The sequence below is a fragment of the Dasypus novemcinctus genome, chromosome 2 (genome assembly GCF_030445035.2).
Source record: "Dasypus novemcinctus isolate mDasNov1 chromosome 2, mDasNov1.1.hap2, whole genome shotgun sequence".
Taxonomy (NCBI): Eukaryota; Metazoa; Chordata; class Mammalia; order Cingulata; family Dasypodidae; genus Dasypus; species Dasypus novemcinctus.
In genome coordinates this window covers 172,227,942-172,248,656 of record NC_080674.1, presented here as the reverse complement: position 1 = coordinate 172,248,656, position 20,715 = coordinate 172,227,942, and the positions used below count along the sequence as shown (strand labels likewise).

General features: G+C 34.7%; 1 protein-coding gene across 2 annotated transcripts in view; it reads right to left on the bottom strand.

The window, feature by feature from the left end:
- Window positions 1-19,324, bottom strand: part of GABRG2 (gamma-aminobutyric acid type A receptor subunit gamma2) — a 107,129-nt gene extending 87,805 nt beyond the window's left edge. For both annotated transcript variants that reach the window (XM_004450560.3, XM_004450561.2), the window contains exon 1: window positions 18,631-19,324. In XM_004450560.3, coding sequence (XP_004450617.1) covers window positions 18,631-18,737 — 107 coding nt within the window. In that variant the 5' untranslated portion in view covers window positions 18,738-19,324. The remainder of the gene's footprint in view (window positions 1-18,630) is intronic.
- Window positions 19,325-20,715: the final 1,391 nt, after the last annotated feature.

Sequence of the window (20,715 nt, the reverse complement as noted above, 5' to 3'; positions counted from 1 at the left end):
GGAGACAAGATAGAACATTACATATTTTAAAAATGGTCAATTCACCAGGAAGAAGTAACAACCATAAATGTATATGCACCTGAACAGAATGCCCTAAATTACATGAGTCAAACACTGCCAAAACAGAAGAGAGAAATAAATGTCTCTACAATAATAGTTGGAGAGGTGAATACACCGGTCTCATCATTGAATAGAACATCTGGGCAGAGGATCAATAAAGAAACAGAAACATTGAATAATATGAAAAACAAACTAAATTTAATAGACATATACAGAACATTGCACCTCAAAAAAAATGGATAAAAATTCTTCTCATGGATCTTCCTCCAGGGTAGACCATATATTGGCTCTCAAAACAGATTTCAAGAAATTTAGAAAGATAGAAACAATACAAAGCACTTTATCTAATAATAATGGCATAAAGCTAGAAATCAAAAACAGACAGAAAAAGGGAAAATTCACAAATATATTGATATTAAATAAAACACACTTTAATAAAGAAGTAATTGCAAGAGAAATCAATAAATATCTCAAGAGGAATAAAAGTGAGAACACAACATATCAGAATGTATGAGATGCAGTGAAGGCAGTGCTGAGAGGGAAATTTATAGCCCTAAATGCTTACATTAAAAAATGAAGAAAGAGCTAAAATCAATTACCTAACTAGACAGCTGGAGGAACTAGAAAAAGAACAGCAACTATTCCCAAAGGAAGCAGAAGGAATGAATTAACAAAGAGCAGAAATAAATGAAATTGAGAACAGCAAAATAAAAAAAGAGAGAGTATCAACAAAACTAAAAGTTGGTTCTTTGAGAAGATTGACCTTAGCTAGACTCACAAGGAAAAAAAAAAGTGTAGATGCAAATAAATAAAATCAGAAATGAAAATGAGGACATCACTACTAACTCCACAGAAATAAAAGAGATCATAAGAAGATTCAATGAACAACTGTATGCCAATAAGCCAGACAATATAGATGAAATAGAAAAATTTCTAGGAACATACAAATAATCTATGCTGACCCTAGAAGAAAAAGAAGACCTCAACAAATCAATAACAAGTAAAGAGAAGAAAACAATCATCAAACTACTCTCCAAAATGAAAAGCCCAGTATGAGATGGCTTCAGAGGCGAATTCTACCAAGCATTCAAAGAAGATATAATATCACCCTTACTCAAACTCTTCCAGAAAAGTGAACAGGAAGGAACACTAACAAACTCATTTTATGAAGCTTATATCATCCTAATACCAAAAACAGATAAAGATATTATGAAAAAAGAAAATTACAGACTCATTTCCCTAATGAATATGTATGCAAAAATCCTCAATAAAATACTTGCTAATCAAATCCAACAACATATTAAAAGAATTATTCATCATGATCAAGTGGGTTTTATACCAGGCATGCAAGTGCAATTCGACAAAAGAAAACCAATCAGCGTAATACACAACATTAATAAATCAAAGAAGAATAATAACACGATTATCTTGATTGATGCAGAAAAGATATTTGATGAAACTCAGCATCCATTCTTGATAAAAATATTCCAAAAAATAAGAAGTGAAGGAAGCTTTCTCAACATGATAAAGGGCATATGTAAAAAATTCACAGCTAACATTTTACTCAATTGTGAAAGACTGAAAGCTTTCCTGTTGAGATCGGGAGCAAGAAAAGAATACCCACTGTCACTACTGTGTTCAATAGAGTGCTAGAGGTTCTAGCTAGAGCAATCAGGCAAGAAAGAAAATAAAAATTGCCCAAATTGGAAAGGAAGAAGTAAAACTTTCGTTATTAACCGATGATATGATCCTATATCTAATAAGTTCCCCCAGATCTACACTAGATCTGTACTAGAACTAATAAACAAGCACAGCAGAGTGGCAGAATAAAAGACTAACATGCAAAAATCGGTAGTGTTTTTATACACTAGTAATGAGAAATCTGAGGAGGCTGTCAGGAAAAAAATTCCATTTATAATCATGACTAAAAAAAATCAACTATTTAGGAATAAACTTAACCAAGGACATAAAGCATTTGTATTCAGAAACTACACTGCATTGCTAAAAGAAATCAAATAAGACCTAAATAAATGGAAGAACATTTCATATTCATACATTGTAAGACTAAATATCATTAAGATGAAAATTATAACCAAATTGATATACCTATTCAATGCAATCTCAATAAATATTCCAATAGTTTTTTTGTAAAGCAATGTAAAATCTAATTAACAAAATTTGGGGGAAAGATAATGGTCTCCAAATGGCTAGAAACATCTTACAAAGGTAGAACAATGTTGGAAGACTCTCACTTCTGGGCTTTAAATCATGTTACCTAGCTACAGTGGTAAAAACAGCATGGCACTGGCTTAAGATAGACATATAGACCAATGGAACTGAATTGATGGTTCAGAATTAAACCTTCACATCTATGGCCAATTGATTTTTGGCAAGGTTATCACACATACACAGCCAAAGCAGAGCAGTCTATTTAACAAATGGTGCTGGGTGAAGTGGATATCCATAGCCAAAAGAAAGAAAGAGGACCACTATCTCACACCTTATAAAATAACTCAAAATGATTCAAAGGCCTAAATATAAAAGCTAGAACCATAAAACCCCTAGAAGAAAATGTAGGGAAACATCTTCAACACCTGGTGGTAGGTGGTATATTCTCAAACCTTACACTGAAAGCACAAGCAATGAAAGAAAATGTGGATAAATGGGACCTCCTCAAACATAAACACTTTGTGATTCACAAGACTTTGTCAATAAGATGAAAAGGCAGCCCACTCAATGGGAGCAAATATTTGGAAAACACATACCCGATAAGGGTTTGATTTCCATGCTATATAAATAAATTCTATAATCCAACAATAAAAGAGCAAGCAATCCAATTTTTTTAAATGGACAAAAGGCTTAAAATAGACATTTCCTCAAAGAGGAAATGCAAATGGCCAGAAAGCACATAAAAAAATGTTCAATATCACTAGTAAATATGGAAATGCAAATCTAAACTACACTGAGATATAATCTCACACCTCACAGAATGCAGAATGGCCATTATTTAAAAACAAACAAACAGAAAATGTAAATCCTGGCAAAGATGTAGAAAAATAGAAACACTCCTTCCTGGAAATGGAGAATGATGCAGTCTCTGTGCAAGGCAATTTGGCAGTTCCTCAGGAAGTTAAATGTAAAACTGCTGTATGATCTGGCAATCCTTTTTCTAAGAATATATTCAGAAGAACTGAAAACAGTGATGTGAACAGACATTTGCACACTGATGCTCATAGTGGCATTATTAACTACTATCAAAAGATGGAAACAATCCAAGTATCTGTTAACCGAAGGATGGATAAACAGACCATGATATACTATGCTGCTGTAAGAAGAAATGAAATTGGGACACATGTTAACATGGATGAACCTTGAGGACATTATGCTAAGTGAAATAAGCCAGACACAAAAGGACAAATATTACATGGTCTCACTAAGAGCTAAATATGAAGAATAAGCCCATGAGGTTTAGTAACTAAACCCTAGGGTAAAGTTACTAAGAAATAGGATGGGGGCTGAGAAAGGGTACTGATGCTTAATGTATGTAGAATTTTCAATTACTTAACAGTAAAAGTGTGTAAATGGATAAAGTTGATGGTAACACATTATAATGAGCATAACTAACACAGCTCGTTTAGCAACAGGATTGTGGCTAAAGCGGGTAGTATAGTGATGTAAATGTCAGTTGAAGAAAAGCTAGAGAATAATCTACAGGGACCAAATGACATAGTGAATCTGGAGGTGGATGAGGATTATGGTTAAGAGTACAAATACAAAGATGTTCTTCTATGTACTAGAATACTAGGATGTTCTTCTATGTACTATTACAATGTGGTAAGACTATGGTGATGCATGGGAAAATATAATGAGTGTAACTTATGGGTGACAGTTAACAGCAATATTTTTGTATCAATTTCAAGGATAGTACTATATCAATGCTAACGATCAGTAATAAGGAGAACATGATTTTTTTGGACTAAGGAAAACATTCAAAAATTTACTAAGGCGATGACTGTACTGCTCTGCTATGAAAGTAAGAGCCACTGAGTGCACATTTTGTATAGATTGTACATGGAAGGGACTGTATAACACAGTGTACCTTGTGGTAGAAGATACACAGTGGTTAACAATACAAATATGAGAGTGTTCTTTCATGAACTACAACAAATGTACAATACTGATTGATACATGGTGTTAATAATAAAGGGTATGGAATAAATATACCACATATATGCTCTGGACCATGGTTAGTGGTGATATTCTGATGATGTTCTGTCATTATCTGTAACAAATGTTCTACAACATTGTGTTGGTGTTGGTGGAGGATTGTTGTATGGAGATCCTGCACATTATGCATGATTGTCTTATAAGCCCACAACTTGTCCAATAAAAAATATTAAAAGTGGTTGCAATGGGAGGGGGCTGTGGCTCGGGTGACTGGGCTCTCGCTTACTACATGGAAGGTCTGGGTTTGGTTCTGGTGCCTCCTAGAGAAACCAAGCCAAACAGTGAGCTGATGTATCTGGCTGGCACATGGTGAGCTAATACAGTGAGATGATGCAACCAAGAGACATAGTGAGAAAACACAATAAGAGATGCAACAAAGCAGGGAGTGGAGATGGTTCAGGCAATTTGGTGGCTCCTTCCTGTATGGGCAGCTCCCTCCCATATGGGCTGTCCTAGGTTGGGTTCCCAAGGCCTCCTAAAAAAAAAAAAAGAGAGAGAGAGAGAGAAGAACAGCAAACAACAAACAGACATAGAAAATGCAAACGATGAAGGGGTAGGGAGAAATTAAAAAATAAAATAAATCTTAAAAAGGTTGCATGTACAATGTGTATCTGCTTACATAGTTTCCTTAATCAGAAGCAATAAGAGAAACACATCAACATAAAGGTAAATCAAGTCTATAAATAAATTTATAAAAGTAAGCCTTACATTTACAAAAATAAATCCTTTTTCTGGAATGAAAAATATCAGGGGAGAAAGAACTGTGTTGGCTTTGTTCAATGCTCTAGCTTTAGCACCTGGCATAGTAGCAGGAACATAATGGGTAGGAAATAAAAGAAATGCTAAGGGGTGTGGAGTCTTTCTTTTCAGAGTAATGAAATTGTTTTAAAATTTGTGAGATCATGAATGTACAACATTGTGATTATACACTTTGGATTGAATAGTTAGAAATACCACTTGTGTACAGTGGGGGAAGCATATAGAGGTTGAGAGGTCAGAAATTTTCTTGTTTTTTTTTTTATTATCATTACTGAAATAATGAAAATGTTCTAATAATGACTGACATGATGAATACACAACTAAGTGATTATACCAAATTCTATTGATTGTACAATTTGGATGTATTGTATGCTTTATTAATATGTATCAATAAAATTGATTTGTTAAAAAATAGCAAAGGATGGATAAAAACATGAAAAAAATGAACTGTTATTCACAAAGTAAAAGGAATTTGGGAATGCACATTTCCGATCACCTAAATCAGTGTATACTTTATATCCAATCTCCTGATTTATGCTCATCTGAATTTTTCTGAATATAATTTTTGATACTTAAACATATGTTAAGACTCTGCCTGGGAGATTACTTAGTTTGAAGTCAGGGAGAATAAAATCAAATGAGGGAATTTCCTACATAGTTTACTCTGATGCTAGTTCATCAGAGAAATTGAGCTAAAAGCTTGAAAATGGCAGCAGATCTGCAAAAAAGGAGCTCCTATCTTAGAACCTCTCCTGAATGCCCTTTAACATCAAGAGAACCCATAAAAACATATTCAACCATAATGAGTGGTTGGAAGAATATTTGAGTGCCCACATACCTTGGTTTCATAGCACTGAGGTTATTTTTTTTTTTTTTTACATAAAGGATTTGGAGTGACATGTGATGTGACTGGAAAGTTTTTTTTTCCTTTAGCTAGGCAGAGTCACTTTCATTATTGAATAATTTTTATGCCTACAAAAACATTAATTAACTTAGTTAAAATTGCTCCACTTATATCTCTTTTTCAACAATAAAATAGAAAAGATAAAATATCTCACAGATCCTGAGGAATCTTACTGCATTGAAGACCTAAAAGGTTAAAAAATGTAACAAAAGTAAGAAACTCTGAAAAGAGTATGTACAAAGGAAGTAAGAAAATGAGTGTGGTGTTTTGAAAGGATCTAATGAAATCTAGTGTGGATGATGGAGGGTCAAGAGCTGACATTAAAGAGGTTGGCAGGGATCAGATCATCCAGGACCAAGCTGAGTGATCATATGCCCAGTTTGCCTGGAACATTTCCAGTTCACACCTGTGGTGCTGGCATAATTACTAATAATTACACCCTCTTTCACTATGAAAATGTCCCAAACTGTACAACAAATATATGACTCTATTTAAGAAGTTTGGATCTTATCTTATAGGTAAAGGGAACTTATTGCAAAGCATTAATATGATAGCAACATAACCATATGTATTTAAGAAGTCACTCTGAAGTGGCTTCATTCACAGACAACAATATTGTATACAGAAAACCATAAAGGATCTACAAAAACTATTAAATGATTTTCACAAAATCACAAGTTACAAGTTAAAATACAAAAAAAAATTGTATTTGTATAAAACAGTGATAAGAAGGCATAGAATAAAATTTTAAAAGTATCTTTAAAAATAGAATAAAACACACAATATACTTAGGAATAAATTTAAGGAAAATAGACAGACCTCTACATTCAAATACGCAATAAGTTACTGAAAAGTATTCAAGGAAACTTTAATAAATGGAGAGATTTATCATGTTCATGAACTGAAAGAGTCAAAATTTTTAGGATATCAGTGTTTCCTAAGTTGATCTTGAATAGATGCAACTTTACACTCACTAAAGTGGCTGAATGTCAGAAGACTCTAGAAACCAGTCTCTAATATAGTTCCAGTGATCATTGCTCTATGGTATCCCCACATTTCCTTTATCTAGTCTACTCCCTTATTATATCAGGGTTGGTCTGTATTACTGTGCTACCTGTAGCATACAGCAGAATTTATGGTGTATAGCTTTTGAGATGCTATTATAAAAGCTGTGACTTCCATCTTCAACTCTTTCTTTGCCTTTGTATTTCTCTCTTGCCCTCCCCCGCAATGAAGAAAACAAAGGTTCCTAGCAATATCACAATGGATGAGCCTGGAAGCAGCTCTTCACCACCTTCAGATGACTAGAAGCCAGGTCAGCAATTTGACTACAAGTTCATGAGAGTTCCTGAGTCAGAATCACGCAGTTAAGCTACCCCTGGATTCCTGGTCCTCAGAAACTCTATGAGGTAAGAAATGTTTCTTATTTTAAACTGCTAAATTTTGGATAACTGGTTATGCAGAAAAGGATAAGTAATAAAAAGACAAGAAAACCTAAAGCAGATAGGCATTTGAAATGACTTGAAGTGCCATGAAAAAATTGTTTTGATAGGTTGGTAGTTTGGTAGTTGGCAGTTCAACAATTCTTATAATATCAAAATATACCTATTCTATTATCCAACAATTCCACCAGGAAAAATGAAAACCTGTCCACAGAAACACTTGTATGATAACATTCATTCCAACTTTGTCCAAATAGTATCAAACTGGAAGAATCAAGAGAAGAATGAGGAAATATATTATAATGTTGATTGAATAGCATGATCATGCATTATATATGCAAGATCAACATAAAATGCATTATGTTGAACAAAACATTCAGGCACAAAAGAGTACACATACCATTAATTTAAGATATATAAATTTCTAGAAGTGGAAAATGTAATCTATGGTGATATAAATCAGAGGAGAGGTTACCAGGAAGGGTGTAAGGGGAAAGGGGAAGCATGATTGACTGGAAAGGGACAAAAGGGAACCTACTGGTGTGGTGCAAATTAAATACAAAGGACGGGTGTTTATACTGGTACATATAAACTCCTCTAAATGTACACGAAAGTTCTGAACAGCTTACTAAAGCTAAATTATGACTTTTAAAAATTGTTACAAGGGAAAATGTCTCTGTGCAACGTGGTGAATGAATTGCAAGACTGCAAAACTAGTTTTAGAAAGATACTTTAGATGGCTGATGCAGTAATCTAGCAGAGAGATGATGGTGAGTTTTGTTCTACAATCAGATTGATAAGACAAAGAAAAGGGAAGAGTTAGCCATGATTTTGCATAGCAAAATATCAACTTGGATTTTCACTTTCCCCATTACTTTCCATATTCAACAGTAATTGTTTCCACTTCATGTCATTTAAGAAAGACTTGGCCATCAAGAATAGTGTATTAGTCAAAGGGGTGCTGATGCAAAGTATCAGAAATCTGTTGGTTTTTATAAAGTGTATTTATTTGCAGTAGAAGCTTACAGTTACAAGGTCCTAAATAGTCCAACTCAAGTTACCCTAAGAGGTACTTTCTCACCTAAAGTCTTTTGCAACATATTGAAGCAAGATGGCGGGTGACATCTGCCAGGGTTCAGCCTTCCTCTTCCCTCTTAGGGCTCCTTGTGTCCAGCTTCTTCTCATCTCAGCCATAAGCTGGCATAGAGCTTTCTCTCTTCCCAGAGTTTGTTTCTTTCCAGGCTCAGCTGCTCTGTTCTCTTCACAAGATCAGCTGTAGACTCTCAGATGAATGGTTCAATTCTCTCCTCTGCCGTGGTTATGGAGCTGTTTCTCTTCCTCTGTGTATCTTCTTTGTGTGTCTACTTCTGTGCTCTTGATTGAGCATCCATTCATATAGCCCAACAAGGGGCAGGGACTCAACCCTGCACACCCTAAAGATGTGGTCGAATCAAAGCCCTAATCTTGATTTAATCACATAAATGTAAAGCCGTTGAATTTAAATTAATCAAAGGGTATCGTGCCCAGAGGAACAGACCAGTTTACAAACACAATCAATATCTCTTTTTGGAATTCATTAATAATATCAAACTGCCACAAGCAACAACCTGGATTTGCCTTGAAAAATGATTAAATTTTTTCACAAGTTCAGAGACAAGAGTTGTGCATACTCTTTAGAAAAAGATCTTTATATACATATGGTTAGGGAGGCTGTCTTCAAAAAGGAGTCCCATGTGGCAGGATGTATTTTCTCAAGTTGGGACCTAATCTACATGTATTAAAGATATTATCAAGTTTACAATAATAATCTAATTAAACTGAATGAAGAATAACAGCATTCTAGAAACTTTAGAATTTCCATTCAATTTGCTTATTTTACACAATTTAAGATTCAGGGGACTGGAGAATTAGAAAAAATTAAGAAATTCTTCTCAGTTTGGCTAGTACCCTCCCAGGATGTAGAGTTTAATGGGGGCGGAGAGCTCTTGGGTCTTTAGGAATATCTCCAGGAAAAAATGACTCTGAAATAGTAACAATAGCAACAACAACAAAAGAAGTAGCAGCAGCTACATAAAAGGAATGGTTGTTATGTGGCAAGATCCTAACATATGTCCTGTCAACTACAATCAAAATATACTTTTAAATAAGTATTCTCTTCCTTTTAAGATGAAGAATCTGAGTCTGTGTGGAGTTATGCAAGTTGATTGAGGACAATTAAGTAGTAAATGACAGGAATTTAAATTCTGGTCATTTAAATACTACAGGGTCTGTTCGGTTGCTTGTTTTATGTTTGTTAGTAGCCATACACACCAGAAAGAGATAGATTGCTGTGGAAGAAACAGATTTCTCCTCTCTACCTTTTTCAAAAGAATAAAAATTTCAAGAAAAAGGAGATGCAATTTTCAATGCTTAATTTAAAAATATTACTGATAAAATAATAGGGACTAGGCAATTTTCAAAAAGCCTGAGTTATTTTGGTGTACAAAATAACATAGATATCAGTCTTCATGGATCCTGGCTTCTGACTGAGAGATAGAAAAAGGAAATATAAGTAATAAGCAAACAACGTAAAAATGCCTAGTTACTTACTGAGTGCCATAATTATTCAGGAAAAAAAAACCATAAGAGATTAAGAGAAACTTGTGGTAGTCCAGGGTTGAGGAGAGTTCCCCCATTTTGGGAGCTAAGTGTAGGCCTCATTGAGGAGGTACCATTTGAGCAAAGACATGAAGAGGAGAATTAGTGACTATCCTGGAGAAACACATTACGTAAGGAACAGAACATCAAATGAAACTTTCTCTGTTGTTGTTATGGCTGAGGTCCTATGTATGAAAATAAGAGGTAACAATTATTGTACTTCCTTTTAGTGCAAATGTAGTAGACTTTTAAGAAGAGCCAGAACTTTCTAGAGAAGGCCAAAAATTAGGCCTGGGTTCCTCTTCCTTCATCCACCTTGCAGCATTAGAGGAGAAGGTAAAATATTCAATGAGAGAGGAGTTCTTATGGAAAAGAATTGTTAACCTTAGGGTAGAAAGAGCTGTGCGATTTCACAGCCCATGGGGATACTTGCTCTGCAGCCATCTCAAATCAATGCAAAAAGTCAAGAAAACCACTTATAGATGTCTATTATGAGGGAAGAACAACAGGACAATTCCCTTTATTTACTCCAAACAGAAAACTGAATAACCACATCTTAGTACTGTCTGAACAGAGTGGACAGAGAATTCCTAGGGGGACTTGACCTGCGTTCTCTAGATCTAAGCAGCTCAATGACTACTGCAGCCTGATTCTTTCCTTAAAAAGTCTAAAGATAAAAGAGAGATTTAATCTACCTCACAAGTGAATCTGTAAAAGAAGGGCCTGTACTTCCAGAATCTAACAGGAAAATTTGTTGAGGTTTTTTGTTTTCCTCAGAAGCTAATTTGATGACAGAAAAAGAACCATGTTGACACCATCTTGAAAAGATGGCCCACATATCAAGACAATCCTAGCAGAAAGAGTCAGAGTGGATGAGTCTTTGGAGAGCTGCTGGGAGGTATCATACATTATCGGCCACCATACATTACCCATGGCTGTAGCAGTAAAGTGCTGGAAGTCCCCATAAGGGAGGGAAGGGGGGAAAGAGTAAGCTCCATAGAGTCTATCAAACATTCCAACAAAAGAATGATTCAGCAATTATCTATTAGATAATAGATAGAGTATTGGAAGAAGAAATGTGAAAGAAAGTTGATAATTTATTAATGTATAATTACTAGCATCTACTATTATCTTACCAAAAGATTATATTTTATCAATATTGAGAAAAAGACTGAGACACCAAAATTTCCTCCTTCTATAAATATTTTTATAAACCTTATGTAGTATATTTTACACCAAATGCTAAAAAGCGCCCCCCCCCCCCAAAAAAATCACTGTATTCCTTGATTCTATGGTATGCAATTGTTTGTACTTAATACTTCTGGAATTCATTGCAGCTCAAAACTGGCATATGTATTTAAAGTGGTCACAATTCTTTTTATTCTCTAAAGGGAAATAGCTAAATCAAACAATCAAATGTTTCTGACTTTTTGTATTGAATCAACAAAATTCAAAGATGTGTCTCTAGGAGGTGAATGTAAAAAACAGATCAATTTACATATATGTAACTTGAAGGCATTATCTTAAGTGTATTTAGAATATTTCCTAAGAGTGTGATGGTTCAAAAACCCATCAATTGGTTACCATTTAGCAAATTGGTTAAGATAATTCAATAAACTACAGAGTTGCTTTATTTAACTGCCCTCAGTAATCTTATTTATCTATCATATAGATATTTTAAAAAACAATTTACGCCATTTTTACCTCTTCAGTAAATTCAATTTATTTTTTAAATGAAAAAAACTCTACTAACAAGGATAACAAACAATTTAAACAAAGATTCTTCTGATAAATAAGAGTGAGAAGAATACTAAAGTTAATTGGATAATTGCTGATGAGTTTCAGCTACATTGTGGATTCTAGCTTCTCTGTTCTATGCCTTTACCAAGCTAGAAATCTGTTATACCCTCTCACAGAATCAGGTGTCTTTCTTGTGTAACATTTATCTGAGTTAAAATTTGACAATTATTTGCACACCTTTTTAATCATGGACTGTCACTCTATGAGAGTGTAAACTCCCTGATGTCAGACGCCATATATTCCTCTCCCCTATAATTACTCACCCAGCCCTGGCTCAAATCCTGTTCCTTTAGTGAATTTATTAAGAAATTATACATTCATTTCTATATTTTATATCGAGACATTTTCTTCCATTAAGTATTTCAATTGTGTTTTCAAAAGGACATTTTAAAAAGCACTGATAACCTGAAGAAAAGAACATAAAACAGCAACTATTCAGTTATTTATTTTTTCCTACTAAATTTATATTGACAAGTTATATTCAGTTTGCTTTGACCATTTTATTTAAATATTTCTAAATACATTAAAATACACTTTGTTTACTTGGCTTACCACACAGACTTTGGTTCTACTACTAAAGTTGAATGGTGGCAAGATTTCAATAATTACAAAGGATCTTTGTTTAAAGCACCCCTTGTGTTCCCCACTATTATGTTATTTGGTATTCATTTGGTTTCCTTTATGAATGGGTGGAAAGTGTAATGTCAGTGCTACTTATTTAGCATTTACAAGGCACTTTATCTATACAGAGTTATACAATGATTTTTATAATAATATAGAATTATTACTGTATTTTGTGCTCTTATATCATAATACTATAGGGATTAATAAGATTTGAAGCTAAAGTTCATTATTATCCTAAATCACTAATGTGTAACTTACAAGGAGCTTTTCATTTTAAAAGATATTTATTCTCTAGAATACGGAGGAAGTGAATAGCAAATAACCCTCCTAGTAAGGCAAATTGGTGAGGCTTTTTGCATCTCAAAACAATCCAAGTATTATTTTTATTTATTTATTTTTACTTCTAGGGCAAAAAGGTGAGTAAATTTGTTCAGTGTGGAGTATTGCATTAAGAATATGATGGGGGGTGGCAGTTAATCCTGCTTTACAGCTAATATCTGAGGAGGCTTAGACAAGTTCCTTAACCTCTTCAGATCTTATTTTTATGCAGCTTCCAGAATGAAAAAATATTATATTCTCCATCCAACTTTTGAGACTACTGTGAGAATATGAATGCAGATACAACCATTCTTAAATAAACCTAAAGGCCCAGTAAATTTCTAGAAATTATAATTTCTTTTTCTCCTTGAAGCTAAAATTTAAGATTTCTGGTATTGTTATATAGCAAAATGAATTAAACAATATGATTGAGGTGATTAAAATATATGATTCTTAAAAACCTACATATTGAAGATATAGAAGTCTAGATATTGAAATGGTAATATTTCTACTTCAATTTTCTGTATAATTTCCTCAATTTCGTTTTTCAGTTCTCTAAGAAGCTTTGTGGGAAATCTGAAGGACAACATTGAGCAAATTATCCTCTATATTTGATCAACAGTGGACAAAATCTCCTCTAGAAATGTTAGAATGGCATGCATTATTTAAATTCCTGGGTAATGAGTGAGTTGCAGATTGACCTATGCTTTACTTAAAACCAATACAGCCTTTCAGAAATGTATTTTCTAAGCATAATTTTGTTCAGGATATAAATAACATCATTTAGCAGGTTCTTAAGCTCATATAACAATAAATTAGCATATTATTTCTAAACATTTCTGTCCAGTGCTTCAACTTAAAACAAGATATAATTTAACAATGATGTGATTGGTAGAGAGTATCTCAAACTATGCTACTATATAGACTGAATATTTTTATTTATCCCAAGGGTTGATGGGATCTAAGGTACATACATATTCTAAGTTCTATTGTCTGAATGTAGAATCAGAGAATCATAAAAATAAGCTGATAAAAGTTTTCAAGCTAATCTATTCCAGCTACTACTCTTATCATATGAGGAAACTAATATTGGTGGAATAAAATGACTCAAAGACTACACAGATAGTGACAGGTAAGAAATAAAACCAGTTTCATTAAATATTATATATATTCTTCATAATATATATGCATATATATTTACTTAACATTATATACCTATATTTATTTATTCACATATACATTTATCATTGTTACTTCTAATTATATGTTGCTTTTAGGCAAGTCATTTAATCTCTTTATAATCTTGCTTTCCTTCTCTCTCAAATGTGGTTGACCATAGTATTTCTCAGAGTCGTGGTGAATGTTATATATATGTATGTATTATTTATTTGTTTCAGTATATTTATATACATGATGTAAGTAGGTAGGAAAATTCTGAAAGTCTTAAGTTGATATTATGTTGTGCTTATGTAATATATGACTTTAAAAGTGTCATAGATAGTTTTATAACTCAGTAGCAGAAGGATGGATCTTTTTCTTCGCATCCAATTGAACAAGACATCACATCTGGAGTAACCATCCAGATTTTAACCCTGGCCCTTTAAGCACTGAAATTGCACTGACACCCATAATGGTCAAACAGTTCCAGAACTGCTCTACTTATAACTTTTAATTAATCTTCTGAGACCAGTCAGTTCAGCAGGAGTACTTTGGAAAACCACAAATATGTGCCATTCTGTTAAGGATTGCTGTAGTTGAACTATGTAAAGTCTTTGTAAAGTCTTTCTTAGAATGACTTGGAAATAGGGCTGTCACAGTGAGAGATAGCTACAGCCCTGGTCATATATTTAGAACAAATATAAAGACCTTATAGTCAGTCTTGATGTCTTCCCATTTTGAATGAAAAGCCTTGGCATGAAGCAAATATAAATACAGAGTTCTTTTATTACTAAATTAAATCTTCTGTAAATCAATTATTTGGGGGATATTAACTATTCTAAACTGAACTTATGTTATCAGATAGACATTTATGTAATTGCAATTATTTACATTAAAAGCCACGTTTTAAATTCCTGCCTACAATCCAGTTTTGCTAGAGGGTAGTGGGCAGCTGAATATTGGGGTGTACTGGGTGATTAGTATTTCTTTTTTATTTCCCAGGAGATGTTTGCTTCAGGGTAGACAATTTGAAATGCTGTATCTATCACTAATCTATTAAATATGCTGAGGATCATTTAGAAAGATAGCAAATAATAAGCTTGACTGTAGAGATTAATTCTGGAAACAAATAGGGATATCTTGAGGAATCAAAATATTCACTCTGTACATGTGGTCATAGATTTCCTAAAGCTAAAATTGTAAAATTTAATTATAGGATAAAAAATTTAGCAGCTCATAAAAGAAGTCACCTGAAGCTGGGACAACAGCTGAGAACAGAAATTTTTGCAAGTCTTAAAGACGTGTATCTCAAAATCTCTTTTTAAAAATTATTCTTTAACTGTGAGTGCTAATACTTTATAGTCAGGTTTAAATGGATTATAAAAAGTCAGTCCATTTCTACTCAATCTAGCCTTGAAAAGTAATTACTTATCACTATAAGTGTATGAAAAGATCTTGTTTTATTCTATTAGAAATAAAATAATCTTTACATGTGGCACTTATTCCTACTACTCTAAATAATTTTCTGTAGCATCCCATTTTTTCATTCTTTTTTAGGCAATTTTACCTTACAATATGAAATATAGTTGCATTGGAGGAATTTATGAAATTTGGTTTCAAATACAATGTGTGTGGGTATGTGTGTGGAGTATATATAGCATGAGGATATAAATACATAAACACATATATATATGTAATTTTGACACTCTTTTGCCAATGATTTCTCATACATGATGCGGGTTTATTAAAATTCTCTATAGATGTTTCTTATCCGTTAATGTTTGTAATGAGTTATATGCAAATAAAAATTCTGGGATTTTGAATTTTGAAATTTGTTTCATCAATGAATAATAAAGTAGCAACAATGAAAGTATTTGTAAATATTCAATATGGTGATAAATAAACTTATTCAGATTATCAAAGGCTAGACCAAGTTTCTTCAGTGTGTCTAGAGTGCTTATTGAGAAAGAACATTCCTGAGCTCCACCTTAATGATGCAGAATTTTTCTGGGTATGGCCCAGGAATCTCCATTTTAGCAAATTCCTCAGGTGATTCTTACGAAAGCACTGTAAACAAGGTACAGGATAAATTTAGAAAGTTTTGTGTTTCAGAAGTCAATTATTTCACTTATAAGAAGGAATAGTTGCTATTAATATCATTATTCAAATATTTCATTTTCCTTATTGTTTTATATTTGTGCTTAAATATAATGGATGTAGCCAATTTAATGAGGGAAACATGATTTTTGGAGCTGTATAAATGAAAGAGTCAATTAAATGTATATTTTTTTCTCTTTAACTTTCTACCTGATTCTGTTACCAATTATCCCAACAGACTCTTGTGTATTGACTGCTAGTATCTCAAATGTTCCCCAGTCATGTATTTTCCTTCTTTGGAGTCAGCCTCAGCTATCAAAGCTTCCATTTCCACTCAGCCTTACTCATCCATTCCAATGGGCTTTTTATGGGATTGCAGAAAGCAGAAACTCTGATCACATTCTTTGCACCAGACTACAGAAGCTCTTTACTCTGTCATTACTGAGAAAATGTACAAAAAAAATCTTTCTATTAGAAAGTTTTCATGACACTTTTAACTTCACTTATTTATTTCTATTTAAAAAGCTCTCTTAGGCTACTATATAGTAAGACTGAAAAAAGAAAGTGCACCATCAAGTTTTACTTTTCATATATTATTGGAAAAGAAAACATGGGGTTATTGCCACAAGATGACATATTAAATAGAACACTATTTAGAACAGTAATAAAATTACACATTTTCAGTTAAAATAGGACCATTGGAAGCAAAGATACATATGAACATCCTCATCTATTTGGTTATAAAACCATTTATTAAGATGATGTAAGTTGGTAGGAAGGAAAGGAAGGTTCCTCTATAACTTATGTAGATTTTAATCCACAGGTTTCATAAATGGTAAAAATAGGGTAATATTTTTCTATCAGCAAAAATCCATCACATTGCCTGATTTATTTTTGAAACAAATTTAACTTTTAGAGCTACACATAACATTAAATAGGAAGATATGTGCACAGATTTTCAGTAGAAAAATTGTTTTTCCAGGATTCAAATAAAATGCACTATACATAAAACCATTTTCAGTAAAAGGCCCTCTACTCTTGTGAGAAATATATTTAATCTTATGCATTTAATGAAAATACATTTTTATAGCAAAGAAGGGTTATGTGAGAAGTGCTGTAAGAATTAAGCAAACTCTCCCTCTTCTTGGAAATTCCAAAGAGAGGTTTTCACTCCTTGCTTTGACTGGATCTCTTTTCTATCAGAAATCTGAATCTCTCAGAGAAGATAAATAAGTATTTTTTTAAAAAAGAGAAGAATTGTTTCCCTTACCTATTTTACCTCTCCTTATTACAACTCATACATAATAGTGTCAGGTCCAAGGAAAATCTAAGAGCAGTGTCTTGCTTTCTTCTATAATTAGTTTTGTTGTGTGTATATTTTTGGGGGGTGGGATAGTAGGGTGGCATTAGGGTAATCCTTATAGAGTTTTATTTCAAAATGACAATACAGAAGAGAGAAAGTAGAGTAAATAGTGGGCCTTTAATCTGTCTTTGGCTCTGGCTTCAACATCCTGTGAGGAACTGTTTATGTGGGTAGAAGAATGGTGAATTAGAGGTGGAAAGACACTCCCTTGACACTTTTGTTCCCAGGGAGTTCAAGAAAATTTAGGTTCAAAGCACTTTGGAGAACACATCTGATCAGTGTTTTCAGTTTTCTAGATGCATTTCCCCTTTCCTCATTCCCCTCTTCTCTATTTAGTGCAGCAAGGTGCTGAGGCATTAATGCATATTTGACAATGTTGGCATTATATTCACCTGGTTCAGCATATTTTTCAACACTCAGCAAGGCCAACTCTTTTTCAGACATATATCCCCCATGCAGTTATTCACTACATTCTCCACCACAAGTCCAATAGTCTCCCTCCCACCCCACAAAGGGGGTGGGGGACAGTAATCAGAACGGGGTCCTGGGCTTCATTAGAGATCCTTGGCTTCATCTGCTTACAGTACATGGGTACTCTGTCTAGATTTAGAGATGTCCTATTGGGCTCAACAATCCTCTTCCCATTAGTCCCTAAACTGGACTGCTGTCCCTGGTGCTGAACCATGTTTGCTCCTCAAGGAGTCCGTTGCCGGGTCAATGAGGATGGATAGAAAACCTGGCTGGCAGACTTTAACAAAGCCCAATACAGAAACAAGCAGTACTTAATTGCACAGGAGGAGAGTCGCCCCCCACTCCTCTCTCAAACATATTTCCCGAGTGTGCGCCAGTACCCCATTTGCAGCTATCTCTTCTAGACCACCATCCAAAACGCCTTCAACATGGCCTCGAATGCCTGCGTGTATCAGCACAGCCCACCTGGACATCAGATTGCATTAATATCAAAACGTTACTCCCCGAACACAGAGTATTTATAATGTTAGCTTTACCACTCTAAAACAATGAAAATAAATAAAAATCCAATAAATAAATAAATAAATAAACGAAAGTGACCTTCCTCTTTCTTCCCTCCCTTTTCCGCTCCATATACCCAACTCCTCTAAATTATGGAGCCTCAAATCCTAGAGTGTTTTAATCAATCTGGGTGGTCTCCCTAGTTCCGCATCCCCACCCCTTCCCCCACCTCTCCAGAACAAAACGACGCTGAAAACAGCGTATCTTACCCAGGATAAAGCGATAGCAGGAGCAGAATCCACACCGTCATTTTCTGGGAAAATACAGGAGTCCAGTAGGCTAGGCTTTCTGTGCTCCATATATTTGGCGAACTCATCGCTTTTTTTTTTTCCTCCTCTGGCCTCTTGGAAGAATCCCTCCCCTTTGTATTAGTATTAAGCTATGATCTGATGGTGGCTACCCCCACCTGCCTCTAGTGGGTCCCGTCACTGGGGAGATGTATTGCTAACAGCTTCAGAAATTAATATTCAAGGGGCAGAAGTAAGATCAGCACAAACGCATGCAGATACGATCAAAGCGTCAGCTCAGGCAGCCGCTTCCAAGTCTGAGGAAATATAATTGAGGCAGGGGGAGGGTGCAGGGAGAGACGCATGCCGAGGCAAATAAGGAAGAGAGAAAGGCAGGCACCCTCTTACACACACACATGCCTTTCAAACTCACGCATACTCCCTCAGATCCATCGTTTTTGGTTTGCTTATTTGTTTGCTTTAGTTTGATATCTCTTTTAGAAGAGGTAAGGCTGAGTGTGTGTGCTTGTGTGTGTGTGTGTGTGTGTGGTGTGTATGCGCGCGCGCGTGTGTATTTAAAAGAAAGAAAAATCACTAGAAGCTCAGCTTGATTATCACGCAGATTAACTATGAGGTCAAAGTGGAAGTGATGCACGCTGCTGCAGCACGAATTAACACATGCGTGGTGTCTTTCCAGCGTTTTGTAACCCTTTCCTGCACACAGAAGCATGCAAGGATTGGCTTTCATGGACACAAGGATGTTTTGGCAAGCCTAGAAATTGTATCATCAATAATAGAAGATTTGTCTGGTCAGATCTGCGAAGAATCTTTATTTTAATTACTGCAATCTTAGAAATCACGATTATGTGTATTTGGGGGAAGGAGGAACAAACAGTGGCAGAGGAGGGGCTGTTTCTCTGTAAGACATCCCTTGGAAAAAACAGATTTGGTGGGTTCAATTTGAATGGAGGGAGAAAACAGTGAAAGAATTAAAAGACATAGGGGAATTCTGTGCTTCCTAATATTCACCACTCTCCACTGTGCTTTCTGCATTACTAATGAAAATGTAAATGCGCAAACTGCTTGTAGGTGGAAGAATATAATTGCATGGGGATTGCTGTCCAAGTAAAGAATGTAGTCCACAAAATAAGAGACTGCGTTTGGAAAGAGTGGGCAAATGGGAGGGTCAGGAGGACATTTAATGATACAAAAGGATTTCTATTTGCTATGAAGAGATAAGTTACTTTTGTTCTTCTTAACAATCCTGAAAACCTGGGGTGTGTGGGGCTGGGGTGGGGGGGGGGGCCGCGGGGTGAGCATGTTTCCTTCTTGCCTAAAATGTTACCATGGATACTGATACATGGGAGATATCCTTTTATGCCAGTCTACCTCCCTTACCACAGAGGAAACTCCATTCACTCATCGTGGGAAATGTTTTGGAAGATTCCTGTAGAACCAAGAGGGAACAGCTAAGATGTTCTTGAGGAGGTACAGGTAAAGAGGACCAGTCCCATCCCTGCCCCTGATTAAGAGAATTATCTCAAAACCAGTGCATTTTCTGAAAGGAGAAAGTTTTCCAGGTAGGGACCTACAATAAGGAATCCAAGAGACAGGAATAAAATAATAAAATAGTCGGTATACATTCCAATACTATCTCTAAAACGTACTCATGGAAAACAGAATTATTGGTGACGGCTGCCAATGAGACAGACTGAGGAAATAACTGCAGAGCATGAAGCATAAAAGATCTCTCAGTCACACCCTAAATCTGGATGGTTATTTAATATCTGCCTTAGGTAGTGTTATTTTGTGGCATATGGACAAAATTCAATGATGCGGGACCAATATTCACATGTAGTCAATTGACTTATGTCCCTGATATTTAAATTATAGGCAGAGCAAATGTAAATCTCTTTTCTTTGTGGCTCTCTTGCTTCTTGCTACACTGTCAGGATCTTTGTCTCTTCTTATATTCACAAATTCAGAGTCTAGACTATTTCTAGCTGTATATTTATTTGCAGTGAATATATCCTGACCATATTTTTGTAGGCCAAGGCATACTTACAT